At 37.1% G+C, this 17,692-nt stretch overlaps 1 protein-coding gene across 2 annotated transcripts; it reads right to left on the minus strand.

Moving 5' to 3' along the window:
- Nucleotides 1-957: 957 nt before the first annotated feature.
- Nucleotides 958-11,392, minus strand: LOC121524269 (galectin-9-like). 2 transcript variants are annotated; one of them, XM_041809582.1, is made up of 8 exons: nucleotides 11,146-11,392; nucleotides 9,418-9,506; nucleotides 7,076-7,283; nucleotides 6,534-6,653; nucleotides 6,257-6,454; nucleotides 5,155-5,243; nucleotides 4,233-4,389; nucleotides 958-1,537 (listed from the first exon to the last, which is right to left on the minus strand). In XM_041809582.1, the coding sequence occupies exons 1-8, from the start codon at nucleotides 11,212-11,214 to the stop codon at nucleotides 1,391-1,393; spliced, it is 1,077 nt and encodes a 358-aa protein (XP_041665516.1). In that variant the 5' UTR covers nucleotides 11,215-11,392; the 3' UTR covers nucleotides 958-1,390. The 2 variants fall into 2 exon arrangements, with proteins under 2 accessions (XP_041665516.1, XP_041665524.1); XM_041809590.1 differs by lacking the exon at nucleotides 11,146-11,392 and adding an exon at nucleotides 10,788-10,938.
- Between the last annotated feature and the right edge of the window lie 6,300 nt (nucleotides 11,393-17,692).

The raw sequence follows: 17,692 nt of genomic DNA on the forward strand, positions 1-17,692 counted from the left end.
TCGTGGCCATCCACCAACCATCCACTACTCCTCCATCTGGATCATCCAGGGTTGCACTGCACTCACCAGTCAACAAGACTGTTTGAAAATGAGTCTCCATGTATTTCTGGGCCCACTGCAACCGTTTCTGCTTGTGAGCATTGGTTAGGGGTGGCTGAATAGTAGGTTTATACACGACTGCAAGCCTCTGGAGGATCCTACACCTTAAGGTTGGTGGGACTCCAGAGGCACCAGCAGCTTCAAATACCTGTTTGCTGCTTTGTAATGGCATTTTAGAATCTGCTCTCTTAATCCCATGAATTTGTCTGGCAAAAATCTGTGGAAAAGTGCATTTTGAGGTTTTTATTAAAAAAAAAAAAAAGGTTATCATTATGAAGTTTGTTCAAAAACATTTGAATTATGCTGTAACGGCTGATGACTTGAAAAATACTCTGTCATTTGCATAAATATTTTGGAAAACAGGAAAAAAATGTCATTTGCTTAATAATGTGGAAAGCAGTGTATGTATTTAAAAAAAAAAAGGTTATTACTAGAATAGTCACTCATTCCAAATTTAATCTTGTTGTATGTAGGCAGCTGTGCTGACATTTAAAAGAATTGGGATATTGTAGATGCCAAAACAATGGGTTTCAAAACAAAAGAAATGCAAATAAGATTTGCACAAAATAGTCTAATTGTCCCTGATCAAGCTGATTTATGTACTTTTATTTGCAAAGTCCTATTTTCTCAAATCCTTTGCAAGCATTTTATTTGTCCTCTGTCAATACGTAGCTGGTGGTGTGTTGTAGAAAAGGGAATTTAGTCTGCAATAAATTCAGAACATCCAAGGTGATTTATAGTGAGATTTATCAAATGTATTTCTATCTTTTCGCCTACAAATCACATTTAAAGCTTTTTTAAACTCCATTTTTTGTAGTGCTTTTTATAGATAGTTTCAAATAACTACTCACACATCCGTTGACATGCAATATTTCCTTTATACAGTTATACAACGCAGTGATTACATTTAAGAGGCTCAACATACTGAAACATTTCAAATGTCAGTGCAAATGCTGTCAAATCCACATTCAAAAATTGATTTCTTTATTAGCTGCATTCAGATATTCAGTGAGAATCAGGAGGAATGCAATAGTTTAAATCTTAATCCTTGGTTTGAATATTTCTGACAGTCAAACATCAACCAAACTGGATTGAAATGACCAACTTAATGAGCTTGATTAGCCATTATCTTCTAAGAAAATGTTTCTGGCTGCAGAAGTGAAATAATGATCTACAAAAGATAAAAGATTATATGAATATAAAATCTAGCAGTTACAGAAGTAATTGGTGAGTATGAAATATTGATAATTGCAGTGCAACTGATCTGATGAGAGGATCAAGTACAGGTGATCTAAACCACCACAGAAGTCAGAGTGATGTCTCCCCCGATCTCCAGGTTGGTGATGTGCTTGAGATGAGTGAAACGGTGCTTGAAGGTGTGAGCCTGCATCCCGTTGACCACAATTCTGAAGGAGTGACTCTCACAGCAGATAGTAAACTGTAACATGAAAAAAAATATATATTACATTTAGTACATTCAGTACATTTAACATTGAGGGAAGTTAAGCTTTGGTTATCACTCGATTAGGATATTTGACTGGACTGCTGTCCTTGTCCCCGTAGACAAGCACGGTTGGACAGTTCATGTTCATGTTCGACTCGACTGCCTAAAACTGAAAAATGTACTTTAGCTGCTACTAGTGGACCTCCTTAGAGTTAGAAAGCAGCAGATTGGATTTACATCAAATGGAGAAAATATTCACAGTTAATGCATTCTTTCTTTTACTTCTGGTGCAGGTGCATTGCATGTTAGCAGGCAGACGACACCACAACTTCTACTATGTTTGGCATTTATGCTGTTTGATATTTGGGTCAAAGCCTACTGTGGGAACTGTGGAGCATGCTAAGAACATCTAGTCTATTCTGGTCTGACTAAGGTACATTCATGCAAGAGTGATTCAAGCCAAAACTACATTATCTAGGTGTGTTAGTGCAATTTTGTGAAACTGAACTACTGCAGTCAGACTACCTTATTCACATGCAGTTAAAAAGAAAAAAAAAGGTTTTAGTCTAACACAACAAATGGACATTTTCTGACTGCATGGAAATGTACAGAGTACTTTCTTTTTTTACCACTAGGGGGTTCAAAAGCAATAGGGACCCAATGGATAAAAAAAATAATAAAGTGTAAAAATCAGTGTAAAGCTGTTAAAACAAAAAGCCACATTTTGACAGAAGAGGCCATATTTTACCAAGACTAAGTTTTTAGATAAAGATGGTCAAATTACTTGGAGATGCCTATTATTTAAAACTCTACATTTTGAATAACAGAGTTAAAACACCAGCTCCTGGTGAAATATTTTAGATAAATCTTTATAAAAAAAAAAAAAAAGTTGAGTTTTATGATTATTCTTCTACCATCTGCTTTCTAAATCATTATTTTAACATATTAAGTTTTTTTTAAATTATTATTTTACTGTTATTTTCTGTACATCTGCTATATGTTTCTAATTTTCTGGTATTTATAATTTATTAAAGTGAAAACTTAAATAAACTGAGTTTTGCATGGCACATTATCAATCTTTAAATGGACCATCATTTTACTAGCAGGAAGGGGGGGGACTTTTATTCTTGTAGTACCCTCTAGATCAGGCCCCTAAAAGTGCCACATACAGCCCCCAAAGATGATTAAATCCAGAAAATATTAGGAGGAAAAAGATGTGGTTTTTAGGGTAAATTTGTCTTCACATATTTACAGCTACCAAACCAACCCTGAAACAATCAGGATTGCAACAGTTTTATCAGGACGACATAATGTTTGATCAATTTTTACAAAAATCCACCTGTCAGCTCAAATATGATACATGATCAACATGCCCTTATCCTTCCAGTCCTGATTAAATCTGCTGTTTTCTGTTTCAACTCTTCACTTCATGCTCTTCAAGAATCAAAACAAATTACTTCTTTCCTCAATTTGTTTTTCATCAATTAGGATGCAGCATATTAAACCTCGTGATGGCAGCCCAAGAGATATGTAGAATTATGTAGTTAAAATATTTGGATTGCCCATAGGCAGAAGGGACTGACCTCGCTTTTAATACTTAAAGATTAACTACATTTTGAACAAAAATACAAATTAAGACCAAACTATTATTTCATTTAGGTTAATTTGAAAGTCTGACCCCCAAAGTGCCTGCCGATACAAAATCTGGACCTTGTACAAATGTAGTTGATGACCCCTGTTCTAGATTAAGAATTTTGTTTGTATTTTATATATATATATATATATATATATATATATATATATATATATATATATATATATATAGTATTATGATTAAAATTTAGAAAAATTGGAAGCATTTCATCCTACTCATAAATGTATCAATTCATTCTGCCCCATATACTTTAGATTTGACAACATGAATATCTTTATCCATATACACTTAAAACTTTTTATGTGCAGCATAATATTCACAACATCCTTTTCAGGACTGCAAGCTTGTGGATTTTTGCTGATATCCAATATGTTGATATACACAAATTCATTTTAGCCTACACAAATATTGTTACTAATGTATGTAAGTGTAGTTCAGAGCTTAAACTTCAGTCTTTAAAACAGTTTAAAGATTAAGACACATGGCAGATATTTACAGATATGTTGGTTGCAAATCTTGTCAAAGAAATTCAGATCTGCTAATGCCAGTTAACTTTTTAAGCTAAAATCTAACAGTACTGATATCATGCCAATTACTACCTGTAATCCTTTTCCTTTTTTTACTATGAAACCAAATTCTTCCTCTAAATGCTTTATTATCGTAACCCTACATTGACTTAGCACTTATGAATGTTTTCAGTGGCTTAAAGATCTTACAAAATATTTTTAAAAATCTATAAATCTGTAAAAAAAAAAAAATGTCTGCCAAGTTCACACTTTAAGTATTTTCATCCTTAGTTGCAACTTAACATTATTCAGACTGGAAATGTAGGATAAAGAGAAACTTTTTTTTTGGCAGCTCTGTGTATTTTTACTTGACACTGATTGTTGTATACTGTAAGGACAGAGGTGTTGGTTTATTTTAATGTTTGCTCTGTTTATAAATCGTGCATCAAATATAACAGAGTTAAGAGGTTAGAAGACAACACCTGCCCTTGTTGACTGTTTGCATTCTGTTAAACAGTTTAAGTGTTACCGTAAAAGGTTGTCCTCGGTGGAAGGGCATGCCTCCTCCTCTCTCCTCGGAGCCCCACTGATTTCCCTGCTTGTGGTTTCTGACCACAGAGTTCTCATTAAAACGGGGATTATAGTGCAGAGCGATGCCAGACGGATGGCTCAGATTCACATGAAACCTAAAATGATGAATCACAGGAAAGAGAAAAATACTTTTTCAGATTTAAGTCTTTTTGGAGTAACATTATTAGTATTTTAAAAAAGCAGCCCTACAAGTTACCAACAACTCAGTTACACACAGAGATGGAGAGAATTCAATGTATGATCTGTATTTGACTTTTCTGGATCATTTAAGAGTTTGACAGCAGGTTTAATGGCATTTTATTGCTAAAACAGAGAATGTTTCCTGATTTTGAGAGCTGCATTCAGTTTCTAGACTTTTACTTCATCAAACAAACCAACTGAAAACTGAAAAAGAACTGTGGTTTACATTGTCGGCCGCCATGTCCCCCTTAACACTGCAGGACAAACAATGCTTGATCAGACTGAAAGTCGGCACGACTTCCAAGTGAGTTGTAGACTCAAAATTAAACAATCTAGGCAGTGATTGCTCTTACTCTCATGACAGATTTAGTTACAAAGAAAGAACTAGGGATTTTCAGTGCCATTTGACACCATTGCTCATTAAAATAACAGATTATATCTGAAATTATCAACAATATTATCAACCCTAAAAACTTCAATGAACAGTGTTCAAATTCTAGCTCCTCACTTGAATTAATTTGTGTAAATGATAACACAAAAATTGAGAAATCATTAGCTATCTGAAAAAGCTGCACATATGCTTAGATATCCTTGGCCTGAGGTTAAATTCTGAGTATCAGTAAAGGTTTGTATTTCATTTTTCCAGTGTAAATCAAACAGCACTGATACTGCAGTCAGACCTTGTAGCACTGGGGTGAACGGTCCCCTGGATGGTGATGGTCCTGCCTGACTGAAGTCCACCACTGATGAGATTACTGTAAGGAACAGACTGAAAAGAAACAAATCATTAACATGAGCATAATACTGCCATGTTCATTCAGAAAGTAACACTCAGCATCTACTAACCTGAAACAAACATAAGAACTGCTGTGGGGCTCTTTCCTTCTGAAGTGGGTACTATTTGGGTACTTTTTTAAGGAGTAAACCTGCCATTTTAGTTTAAATTGATTTTGTGTCTCCATGACCAGAAGCTACACAGCCTGACACATGGAATCGCCAAGGGAGCAATTCTAGGGCCTCTGGTATTCAACCTGTCCATGCATACTTTTGAGCAAATCATACAAGAAAAAACGTGTTTAAAGCACTACAGACAACACAGAGCTTTCTAACCAGGTGGCTATAGCAAATAAATACAACTGCAATGGCAAATACTGATCAGACAAAAATGGTATCTAAAAAACCACATGTACCTTAGAGTGACATTAAAAACAACCTTGTAAAAATTATAGAACCAAACAATTCCTAAGTAGTTTATCTATACAGCTCCTTTTTAAGAACCAGGTTGACAGCATGCTTTAACATACCAGCAAAAGCAACAGAGTAACACATATCTCATAAGACATCCTTCCTTCCTTCCTTTTCAGGGTGGTAAGTTAGAAATTCAGATTACTACTTCTGAATTTCTCCTTTATCGGTTTTCAATCAGTGACACCTGCTTTCTCCAGCCCAGCAAGATCTTAGTTTGCCAAGTTTAGACAAATTCTGTCAAAATTTTATGTGAAGGAAAAAAAATGTATCAAGGTTGTGTTTTTAAATTTATTCCCACTGCTTTCTAGACCACTTGTTTCCATTTCTGCAGACCTTGAAACCCCAAAACACCTGTATGCATGCATAAATTGTCTTTTTAAGTGTCCTTTATTTAATCCATTTACGTCCCTGCGCTTGGCAGAGGCAGAAAATGCATCAAAAATTAGCTAAATTTGTTTTTCCTGTAGTATGTGCACCCATACTATGTCTGTGTAAAGTCTCCGGGAGTGTAACTCTAACCCACATGATACCTACCAGCATTGCAGGAGGAAATCCAGGTTGGGAAGGGAATCCAGGTTGTGGTGGAAACCCAGGCTGTGATGGGAACCCAGGCTGTGATGGGAACCCAGGCTGTGATGGGAACCCAGGCTGAGGTGGAAATGAGGGACAGGAGGGGAATGCTCCATGTGATGGAAACGCAGGCTGAGCAGGAAACGCTGGCTGTCCAGGGAACTACAATTAGGAAAACTAATGTTAGCAAGGACATGAAATACAGACTTGTTATTATTTGTTTACTCAGTAGTTCTCTCACCATGGAGCTCTGGAAGGCGATGGAGGAGATTTCTACTTTACCACCGACTGCAACTGTGTCCACCTGCTGAAACGGGACACGATGTCTGTACTCCATGAAGTGACAGCCGTTAACACTCACCTGGAGAAAGAAAATGAGGAAAGTTTATTAGTATCCTATTTCTGAGTATGAGAAGGGTCATTTTGCATGCAAATAAATGCTTTTCTAATTTAGATAGTTTAAATCTTTTAATGTCAATTCAAAATATGGACTTCATGAACTTGGCATTTTCCTTGAAAAGAATAACCCTGAAAGAAATGGGACTGGAGAGAAAACACCGATTTTAAAAAATAACTACTCCAATTTTTTTGACTGGTGGAAACCTTGGCTCATTGCAATAGACAGGTTCAGTAGGCACACTTTAGACATGTTACTGTATTTTACATTGCTTTAACTGACAAATTAAGGGAAAGCAAATCATGGCTCAAAGGAGCCACCTTTGCTCTCATAAAAAACACCCTGCCGTTCTTTTTTAGATTATATTCAGGTTGTTTTCCACAGACCTGGTAGGCGTCACGACTGACTGTGATGAGAAGGCTGAAGGAGGAGCCAGCTGGGATTGGGCAGTTGTGCTTCCTCTCCTCAGAACCCCACCTGCCGTACTGGAAGGAGTTTGTGACCACGTAACCCGGGCGGCTGTCATAGCGAGGGTTAAAATGCAGAGCAATGTCTGCATTGGGTCTTGAGCCACACTGTAAGTTCACATGAAATCTGCAGGAAACACAAGGCATCAGTTGCTTCTTTACTTCCTTTGAGAAAATTCTTGTTTAAAAAAAATCCACATTTCCACACATTGTCAGTGTTGACACATTAATTGCAAGGAGATTGCAGTCTGAAAATAACTGACCGTTTTTAATTGCATCTAACACGTATTGTCATGTTAGGGGAATTGTAACGGAGCAGCAGCTGGATACTACTCACAGTTGCATCTTCCTTCTCTCATCATAAGGTAATGTATTTGTTCTTGTTCTGTTCTTTTGCCTCATTTAAAAACCTAGCAGACAGTTCAGTGGACAAGTCAGGAGTAATCTAATCTGCATCACAAAATATCAGCCATTTCCCTTTAAACCATCCCCTTTAACTTTTTTATTTTCCTTTCTATCCAAAGCAAGGTCATTGCTCCATAGTTCAGCTAATAAAAGATTGCGTCTTATCCACAGAGCACATGCAAAGGGGAAGTCTACATTACAAATAGCACCTAATCCTCAACGGCCAGCACTAACTGCACCAGACAGTAAAAGTGGTGCAATTGAATACTATATGAAACCAGGTATTAAATTTGGTGCTGTTTCTCTTCTTTAGTGGATTTGTTTGCTATCAGCTATTAGCACAGAGCAAAACATTTTAGTGAATCTGCCCCTTTGTGTCTCCAGTGCAAAAACAGGCTGGGTCATGTGCAGCTGAGAGAAGAGTTGGGAAGCAGTCTAGTAGTTTGTTTACATTTTTGGTTTTATACAAAATGTTCAGAGCTCACAGTGGGTCCCTTCAACGTGTGGCAGCCACCTAAACTTCATGGTAAATTTGTATATTTAGCTGGTATCTAATACAGATATATGATTTATAGTGCCGATATGAACATCCGATATTTCGGCAGAAATGTTAATACCTTCCAAATGTTGATGTTTAACTTTTTGATTTAATATCTTCCAAAACCTATCTCACACCGATAACATCATGCATTCCTAGTTTCAGACAGAGGTGCAGTAGTCATAGGAAACATTAATCTAAAATCAACTTTATAAAGAACATCTTTTTGTGTTCATTTGGTTGATCAAGTCAAGACACAGTTAAGAATTGCTTCATAGGTTCAATCTGGACATTCTTTTTGAATTCCAATGCAAATTATTAGAATTTTAAACATGATTTAAAAATTACATCATCACAATCTACTCCTGAAATTCAGATTAATCTGTATTTCGAAAAATGGATCACACAAAAGCCCTGTTTTTAACCCACTGATGTCAACAGTGAAATTCTATCATTCCCTTTACAGTACTTTTAATAAGCTGAGGTAAAGGAGGCTAGTGGAAAAGGTCCGATAACTGCAGTTCCTCTAGTGTACACTAGATGCTGTCACCTGCAGTGAATCAATCCCTACAGATTCCAGTGGTGAATGTCACACTTGACACAGAAATAAATACGTTTACAGCCAGTTAATGTCTTTAGACTTGCTAAAGACCCAACTGAACTATTTCCAACATCATTCTTTATCTTTTGTTTAAGCCCATTCTAGGAATGTGTATGATTTGTTATCCTTTCTAGCTGGACTTTAATTAATAAAGGATTGCAATGCTAGTTTAATGTGTCTAAGCTGGAACACAGCCGCCCCCCACTTGTTGGGGCTGTAGAACTGGTCAATGGGCCTTCTCTCTCAGCTCTGCTGACTGGATATAAATCAGCACAGTGAGTGGATGGCACCTCATTGGGAGCAGAGCAGGTTAACTGGAAAAAAAAAAATCCTTAACTGGACCAATGTGCAGTGACATTCAGGACAGGCATGTGGACATCAATCTGCAAGCACCACTGACAGCTAGTGGTGGTGCTAGCAGTGCTTACAAGTACCACACTTTTCAAATCAATTTGACGTTTTTATTGTCAAAATCACTAGAAATATTCCATACCTGAAGCTGTTTGTGAGGAAGTTGCATATAACTTAGGGCAAAATTTGGGACAAAATTTTGTCATCCCACCCTCAAAAAATTAGACAAATCAGCATGGACACGTACAGTACATCAGCATGTATATGCTTTCCCTGATTTTTTTGTCAATCCTTAGCTGTGCCATCCTGAGGCTGTCCACCAGCTCTCTATTACCTCTCCTGCTCAGGTTTTGTTTTCAGTCTCACCTGTCAGCTCCCGGCAGGACTCGTCCACTAATGTTGATGGATTTCCCCTCCTGTAGACCACCGTGGATCGAGCCAGTAAATGGGATTATCTATAAAAATAGAACAAGAACTCAAATGCAAATGGTAGGCTTTTACTTGTTTCTTAAAGAATAGAAATTGATCAATTTTAATCCAACTTTAAAACCAGAAAATGTATCCTCGAATACATAAGTGATACTACTGAAAGCACAAGTCTAACAAAGAGACATTAACTACCGCCTCTTTGCGAACAATTCTCCAACAAATATGACCCGTTTGTTTTTTAAATGTATGAATTTATCATGTATTACATTTTGCATTTAAAAAATGAATACTTCTTCTTATTTCTTAACAAATAAACCAGTCAATACCAATGACTGACATCTGCATGAACTCAGAAAAAAGAAAAGGAGAGACTGTACACAATCACTGTACAACAGTAAAACTTTCAGGAGAGGGAAAAAACTTTAGAAATTTCATTTTTATTTCTCCATTATACAAGAATCTTGATTTAGTTGTTCTATCTTTAGCCTATAAATAAAACAGTGATGAAAAACATTTTTAATACCTGACGTCAAGCAAAGAGCATATAAGAGCCTTCACAGTTTTGCTTAGTAGTATTTTGAACTTTTCAGTTCAGAAAGCTACATAGGGTACATGATATTTGAACAGGCAGAACTTGCCCCATTACTTTTGACTTGCATGAATCCGCTCGTTACAACTAAATAGTCAAACATATCTCTAGACGAGATGTATTCTGTAAAAATCAACATGCGCACTGCAGTTGTAGCAATTCTTCTCCCACAAATCACGATCTCACTATTTATTGTTTTTTTTTCTAGTCCAATTTTTCTATGCAGATGAGAGAAGTGGTAGAAACAGTTAAATGGGAGGGACTTGTGTTATTTGACCCACCAAGACCCTCTTGTATGACTGCTCTTCAGGACATGACACCGAGGGGGAATCAGATCCAGGAAGCAACGAAACTTTTTCATAGTCTTTGAACTTTTACTTACTGACGAAGAAAAAACCTACAGTATGCCCAAGAACGAGAATTAACGCAGAATATTAAGCTTAAAAGAGTCGTGAAATCTTTTAGGTGTATTTCAAGTGAGCTGAATTTAAGAGTAGTATTTTGTTTTTAAAAACAAAATAATCCAACAAAGTCACGCTTTGCTAGACATTAAGTTTCCCGGTCTAAGGTTTAACCTTAAATGAACGAAATTGCAGACCTAATTTAGCTGCTCTTAGAAAAACCGAAGTAACGGTACGCGATTTACATAATTCCAGCCAACTCTCTACGACGTCTGTAGGGAAAACAAAAGTTTTTTTAAAAAGTTTAAGTCACTTACAGGGTTGTAAAAAGGCGTCTGCTGATTAAAAGCCATTGTTAAGGAATAAAAAACGCAGGAAGTCTTTCAGCAGGATGTGTGCTCAGAGCTCAGGATGAAAAATGGAAAGTTACTGTTGGCAATTTTATTGAACGTATGGTTTCGATTCCTCATCAGTAGGCGGTGTTTAAAACAACAGCCCTATCACTAAGCTACAACTCACACGACAAAAGGAAACGCCTTAGTGTAGCTAAAGGATTACACTATGTCAAAATAACCACTCTATATTTCAAAACCGTGTCATTTGATCCGGTTTAACCGAGGGAGTCAGCGTTTATAGATGGCCGCTGTTTTAGTGTGTAATTGTGCATTCACTCACATCTCTTTTCCTGCCTCTCTGCATGTGGTGGAGTCCAGCATAGTGAGACCACACAGAAAACATTTTCATTTAAACCTGAAAAAAATCAGAAAGTCTGAGGATTCAGGACAAAAAAGACTTGTCATCTAGAATAAGAAATGCACATAGGCTACTCTGCTCTTAATTTTGCCAGGGACACCAATTCACACAAAGTAGCTGTTCTGATCAACTTAACTTTCCGGTGTCTCCAGCTCTACTGAAGGCTGTGCTCAGGTGACCCTCAGGTGGGATTGATGAACTCATTAGAGGATGGTCAAAGTATCCTGCAGCCACATGTCAGAGGTGAATCAGCACCTTTGTGGCGGTGCTGATGGTTCCACAAGTTCTGCATGATGCAGTCCCCATGTAAGTTGATTCCTTATAAGTTCTAATATAATACTTGAATAATACATAAATGGCATTTATGCCTGGTTCATTACACAGAATGAAAGATAGTAGGTCTGCACAACAGCAGTAGCTCCAAGAGACTTTTTCAATTAAACAAAGAAGAAATTCTCTCAGAGGCGGAGGAATGATGCCAACATCAAAACTTCATTTCCTCAAGTGTCCACTAGAGGTTGTCTCCTGCAGTGAGTCAATCCCCATAGAGCCCCATTTTAAAATGTCAAAATTTAGCAGAAATAAACGAGACAATCTTACTGCAGACCATTCTTCTGATACACTGTGTATTTTGTCCTCCATGAAAATATTCTAAAGCGGCAAACGTAGCTTACATAGCCCTGTTAGCCACGTACGCTTTGTAGAATATGAAAGTGCGTAGCTAATGTGGCAAAAGCCTGCCTGACAAAGCAGCTACATTATCTACGAAGCTGTTAGCTGTGACTACATTTGCTGAAGCTCACATTGCCAAAGATAACTTGGCGGAAAAAAAAATGTAGACATGGTCAATGTAGCCACGTAGTTAACGTAACTCAAGCTAAGCTCACAAAGCAGCTATGTAAACTACATAGATACATTATCTACATAGTATATAAGCTTTAGCTATGTTCGCTAAACACCATGTGCTCATGTTGCCAAAGCTAACCTAGCTACAGATAACGGAGCTACATAGCCAATGTTGTATATTATTAACATAGCTAAAGCTAAGCTCACACAGCAGCTATGTAAGCTACTTAGATACAATAGCTACATAGCCACCTTAGCTTTAGCCATGTTTGTTAAAGCTCATGTTGACAAAGCTCATATTGCCAAAGCTAACTTAGCTACATTGGCTTATGTAGTCATGTTAAATGCTTTGGAGAAGGACTTTCCCCAAAGCATTGTCCAAAATGTCTTGGTATACTGAAGCAATAGATTTCCCTTCACTGGAGATAAGGGGCCTAACCCAAAGGCAGGCAATGTCTCCTGAGTCTGCCAAACCAAGACTCGCCCTTCTGACTGCCAAAAAGAGAGGATTGATTGGTCACTCCACAGTAGTGGTGGGAGTATCGATACTAAAGTATCGATATATCGATATTTGCCAAGTACTCTTTTGGTATCGATCCCTTTAGCAAAGTATCGATACCAAATGAGTACTACAAAATACGTCTCACCACCGCTTCTCCGCCGAGTGCCTCCCTGCCTCTCTCTCTTCCAGACTGTTTTGACTTTACTGCCAGCCCGTCTCACGTGAATTTGGAGACCAATCAAACATGCCTTACCTGCTCACCCGTGTCACATGGCTTTAAGGACCAATCGGACATGTCGATCCTGCCGTACCATGTAACTTTGAGGACCAGTCATTAACAGATTTCTGCAACTCCACTCGCTCGCATGAAGTCATTTTATAGTCTGTGATGTGAGCTTGGCTGTCTTTCTCACTCAGTCTGGTCCCTAAGTAAATTTCAAAACTGTAAGAAAACATAAAGACATACTGAGACCACACGCCAATACCATAAAATGTATAAACATCAAATTGTAGAAGCATAAGATAAACATTTCTATGAAAATCTTTGATGACTTGTATTTCTTACATTTTTGCTTCAAATTAGTGGGTATAGATGGCTAACATAGCCCTTCTATCTGAATTTTTAAAAAAAGAAAAGAAATTGGTTATGTTGTGGATATTTTAATTCTATATACAAGTTTGTGCTATGATTACAGTTTATTTATTTATTTATTTATTTATTACCTGCTTAAACATTTTAATTTAATTGAAATTTCCCCTAAATGAATTTCTGAATGACCTGCATTCGCCTTTTTAACTGCCTGAAATGTGTAACTTTTGAAAGTTTGCGAGTCCAATATTTTATTCTTTCTTCAAAAGTATCGGTATCAGTATCGTTAAAATTACGTCAAAAAGTATCGGTATCGTATCAAATTAAAAAACATTGGTATCGCCCATCTCTACTCCACAGAACACATTTCTACTGCTCCACAGTCAGTATGCTTTACACCACTCCATCTGATGGTTGGCATTGGCCTTAGTAACATGAGGGTTGCACACGTGGCTTGGTCATAGAAATTTATACCATGGAGCTCCTGCCACACAGTTTCTGTGCTGACATTAATGCCAGTGGAAGTTTGAAACTCCTCAGCAATGACAGCAGAGCATTAGCAACTTTTACCCACCATGTGCCTTAGCAGTCGTTGACCCCTCTTTGTGATTTCACAGAGTTGCTGTTGTTCTTAACACTTCCACTTTTTAATATCATATACAGTTGACTGTTGAATATCCAACCCAGTCTCACAAAATTCAAGTATTTTTGTGAGATTGGGTTGGAATATCCAGCAGGGATGAAATTTCCTGAACCGTCTTATCGCACAGGGGGAATCCATCACAGTACCATGCTTAAATTGACCGAGCTCTTCACAACAACCCATTTTGTATCACAAAAGTTTGCAAATGAAGACTGCATGAATAGATGCTTGATTTTATTCACCTGTGGCAACAGGTCTGATTGAAACACTAAGTCCAGTAGTTAACATTTTCCAATTAGCAAGTTAGTGCTAACTGTTTATTGTGTCATTGACAACCATATTTGGACTGTTAGCTCCTGAACTACCAAACTAGCCAAGGCGTTAATAAATGCCGTTTAACTTTAATAATTCTGCAAACCTCTCACTCCTCTCTAGCTCATCCAAATTTTGTCTCCTATTTTCCTTCAAACAAGATGGCTGTAGCAAACAGCGCTACGGCTTGACAAAGTAGCTTAAATTAACATGCATTTTATCATATCTTCCCTTTTTTTAAATGGTCACACACCCTACTGGATTGCTTGAAGTTGTTTTTAATATTTAGTCCTTTTATTTAAAAATTTCAGACACTTGTTCTTATCAATTTACAACAAAGAGTATTTCCATTTGAATAAGTGCTCTGTAATGTACCTACCACCCTTTTCTCAGGAGAACTAGTAAAGGGAAGTGTCAGTCAAGAGGAACAGAAAAGCTGCTGGTTGGCTCAGACTGCAAAACTTAAATATTTAGGGTAAATAAGATTTACCATAAATAAAGTAGGGCTCTAACGTTTTACCTTTGAAGAATACCTACCACATCCTCCAGGCTCTTTTATCCTGAGAGTGAACCACGAGGTTGCTGTTTTTACCTTTGACATAGATGAAAATTACCGCTCCTCATCTGTAGCATGTTTATATGTGACTGACTCCCTGTAAAATCAGCACATACACTCGTGTGAAGCACATGACTGATCACTCATCAACTTCTCTTTTAAAAACCACGACTGCCAGTTTCTGGTAATCCAAGCAAGGGCAATTCTGGTCACTGAGTGCCTGCAACACTGTGCTACACTGTAAAAAATCAATCTTAATTATAGAAAAGTCCTGTTTCTTAAACTTGAAGCAGACATGCATAATTTTTCTAACTTAAAATGGTTGTTTCATATTTTCCACAGAACCCCCTTCTAACCTGCTGAAGAATAAATTAACACAGTGAACTTAAAATTGGATGAAAATAGTAACATGATGATTATAGAGCTGTCAGTAGGGGATTTTTCTCACCCCACACATTTCTTTAACATGGTCGAATGACCTTTCTGAACTCTTATTATAGATTTACATGACCTTTTGGCTTTAGTCAAGCAGTTGAAACTTCTCTATTTTATTAAAAAGGTGACATCCAGTGTGAATTTATCACACATTCCAAACATAGATTTTTGTCAGCATGGGAAGCACTCTTTTAGTCAGAGCTGTATTGACTAATCATGTATCACTTGGCTTTGGGGTAAACAGGAAAAACTGTGCTGAGCAAAAACAAGGCTAAATAAGCTAAAGCTCTGGTACATCAGAGCCTGAATATCTACTTATCCAGGCTCCGATGTACCAGCTCCCATTAGTGGTAATTTAATGATGGTTTATTGATCCATATAAGCAGATAATTTGACAAAAGTGCAGCTGACAATCCGTTGAAGTAGAAAGACTGTTTCAATTCCATTCATTCATTAATAATCACTCATTCTCCCTGTCGTCTGTTTTCCTGCTCTGATAATCAGCAAGTACAGGCGTCTGCTCACTTAGGGTCGGAGCCAGTCCCATTCTGCTCGACCTCTCTCAATCCGATCTCATGCTGCTGTCATATTTTAAAATCTGTTCTCCTCTGCTCCACAGTCAGTCTGTTGTTTCAGTGTGACCTCGACAACTCTCCTCCCCCCTAGCCACCTCCAAGCTTTCTCAATAGTGTCCTGGTCCAGCTCCTCCATGACATCCTGCATGCCGTCATCCCCACCTCCAAGATATTTCATGGGTGTCCAGGTCAAGCCCCTCAGAAGTCCACTTTTCATCTTAACCTACGCCCTCCATCACCACTACCAGTGTCTAGACTCCATAGGGAGGTATCCCACCCTGCTACCAGCCTCACTACAACTTCAAGTACATACATACATAAAGACACATATCAAACCTCTCCTGATCAAGCTGTTAATTTGAGTGAACTACAAAAAACAAGCAACAGAGCAACTGTACAAACAAGAGTGATGTAATACACTCAAATAGATAATTTGGTGCTCTGGGATGTAATGGAGCAAGAAATGACAGAGTTTAGGGCTGCAACATAAAGGCTGCATGGAAAATATGTTACCTGTAGGCCTATAGTAATGTAATGCTTACTGCTAGCTTCACTGCAGACATTGGCAACCATCCCAGAGGCATATATCATTTATCAGGCAATGGTTTTACATGAGTTTGGAGACTGGCTTTGAAAGTTTATCAAAAACAACAATAAATTATTTCAATAATTCCAACAAAAGACAACCAGAAGATGAAATTGTGACTCACATTAAAGTGTAAAGACTGACACAAATCAATGATTTGTTAATGATTTTTTTTACAGCTTTGAAATACTTGAGCTATAATTATCACTTTTTTCTAAATGGAAGTTACTTATATGTCAAAGTTTGTAGAATCATTTGATCTGTGCAACAACTTATCCAAGAACTTGTACTGTTTTAAAAAGAATTCAACTAAAATACTAGCTGTAAAAAGATGACGTACAGGTAGGTAAAATATCACTTTTTAATTTCTTTAACACTTTTTTACAATAAAGAAATTACATCAAAGGATTTTGAATAATAAGTAAGTCTTGTGATGACACAAGGTAAGATCGTTTAATTGCAAAAGTCAAGTGCATAAACTATTGTAGGTAAATATAAAGTGTGACACAGTATTGATTCCAACTGCGAACCCATTTGTTACAGGTGACTGAAAATCAAGAGTCTTAAATTTAAAGCTTGGATTGCATTGATAGTATTACCCCACGTGGATGAATTGTCTCCTTAGTCATGTAGATTTTTGTTGTGTTTTCTGATAAAAAATGTAAAATCATTAGTATGACCAATTGCGAACTGTTACCAACAGCATGCTTTGACACAGTCTAACACCTACGCAATAGCAGTTAAAGCTTTAAATATTGCAGAATTAATCCTCCATCTTGTTGCTGATGGTTTTGTTTGCTTTTGAAGCTCATTAAAAGGCATCAGGATAATTTTAGCCAATTTTTTTATTCAACCACCTAATAACTCCTCACATGAGCTTTAAAACCACACATTTGCCATTTCAAAATGCATGTAAAGGGAAATGCTACTTTCTATCATCATAACATCCCAGGGATGTACATGTGATTAGCTTTCATTTGATATTTAAGAAATGCATTTTAACATGAGCAGTGTTGATGTAAGCCAAAGACAGGAGGATGTTGAAACCTCAGTTATTGATTAAACTGAATGAATGTGATAAAAGTCTTAAAAGATTAAATGAAAATAAAGCTTCCATTAACAGTCTCCAGCCTGACAAATAACAAGACTTTAATAAAAGACTTTGTTTAATCATTCCTGTGGCCTGTATAAAGCTTTGTCTGTTACTTTTGCATTTCTATCAATTTCCTCATACTTTGTCTGTCCTGCCTTTAAAGTTAGTTATCCATTAAACATGACTGCTTCTGCTATCATCCAAAATTTGAATATTTTATATCCACTTTAAAGGCTTCGTTGCAGAGTCCAATACAGAGTTGATTTTGTTTGTGTCCAAAGTCCGTGCAGAAGTAGATAATCTGTTTAAGTGAAGCTCACGCAGCAGATTCA

The sequence above is a fragment of the Cheilinus undulatus genome, linkage group 2 (genome assembly GCF_018320785.1).
Source record: "Cheilinus undulatus linkage group 2, ASM1832078v1, whole genome shotgun sequence".
In the NCBI taxonomy this organism is placed as follows: Eukaryota; Metazoa; Chordata; class Actinopteri; order Labriformes; family Labridae; genus Cheilinus; species Cheilinus undulatus.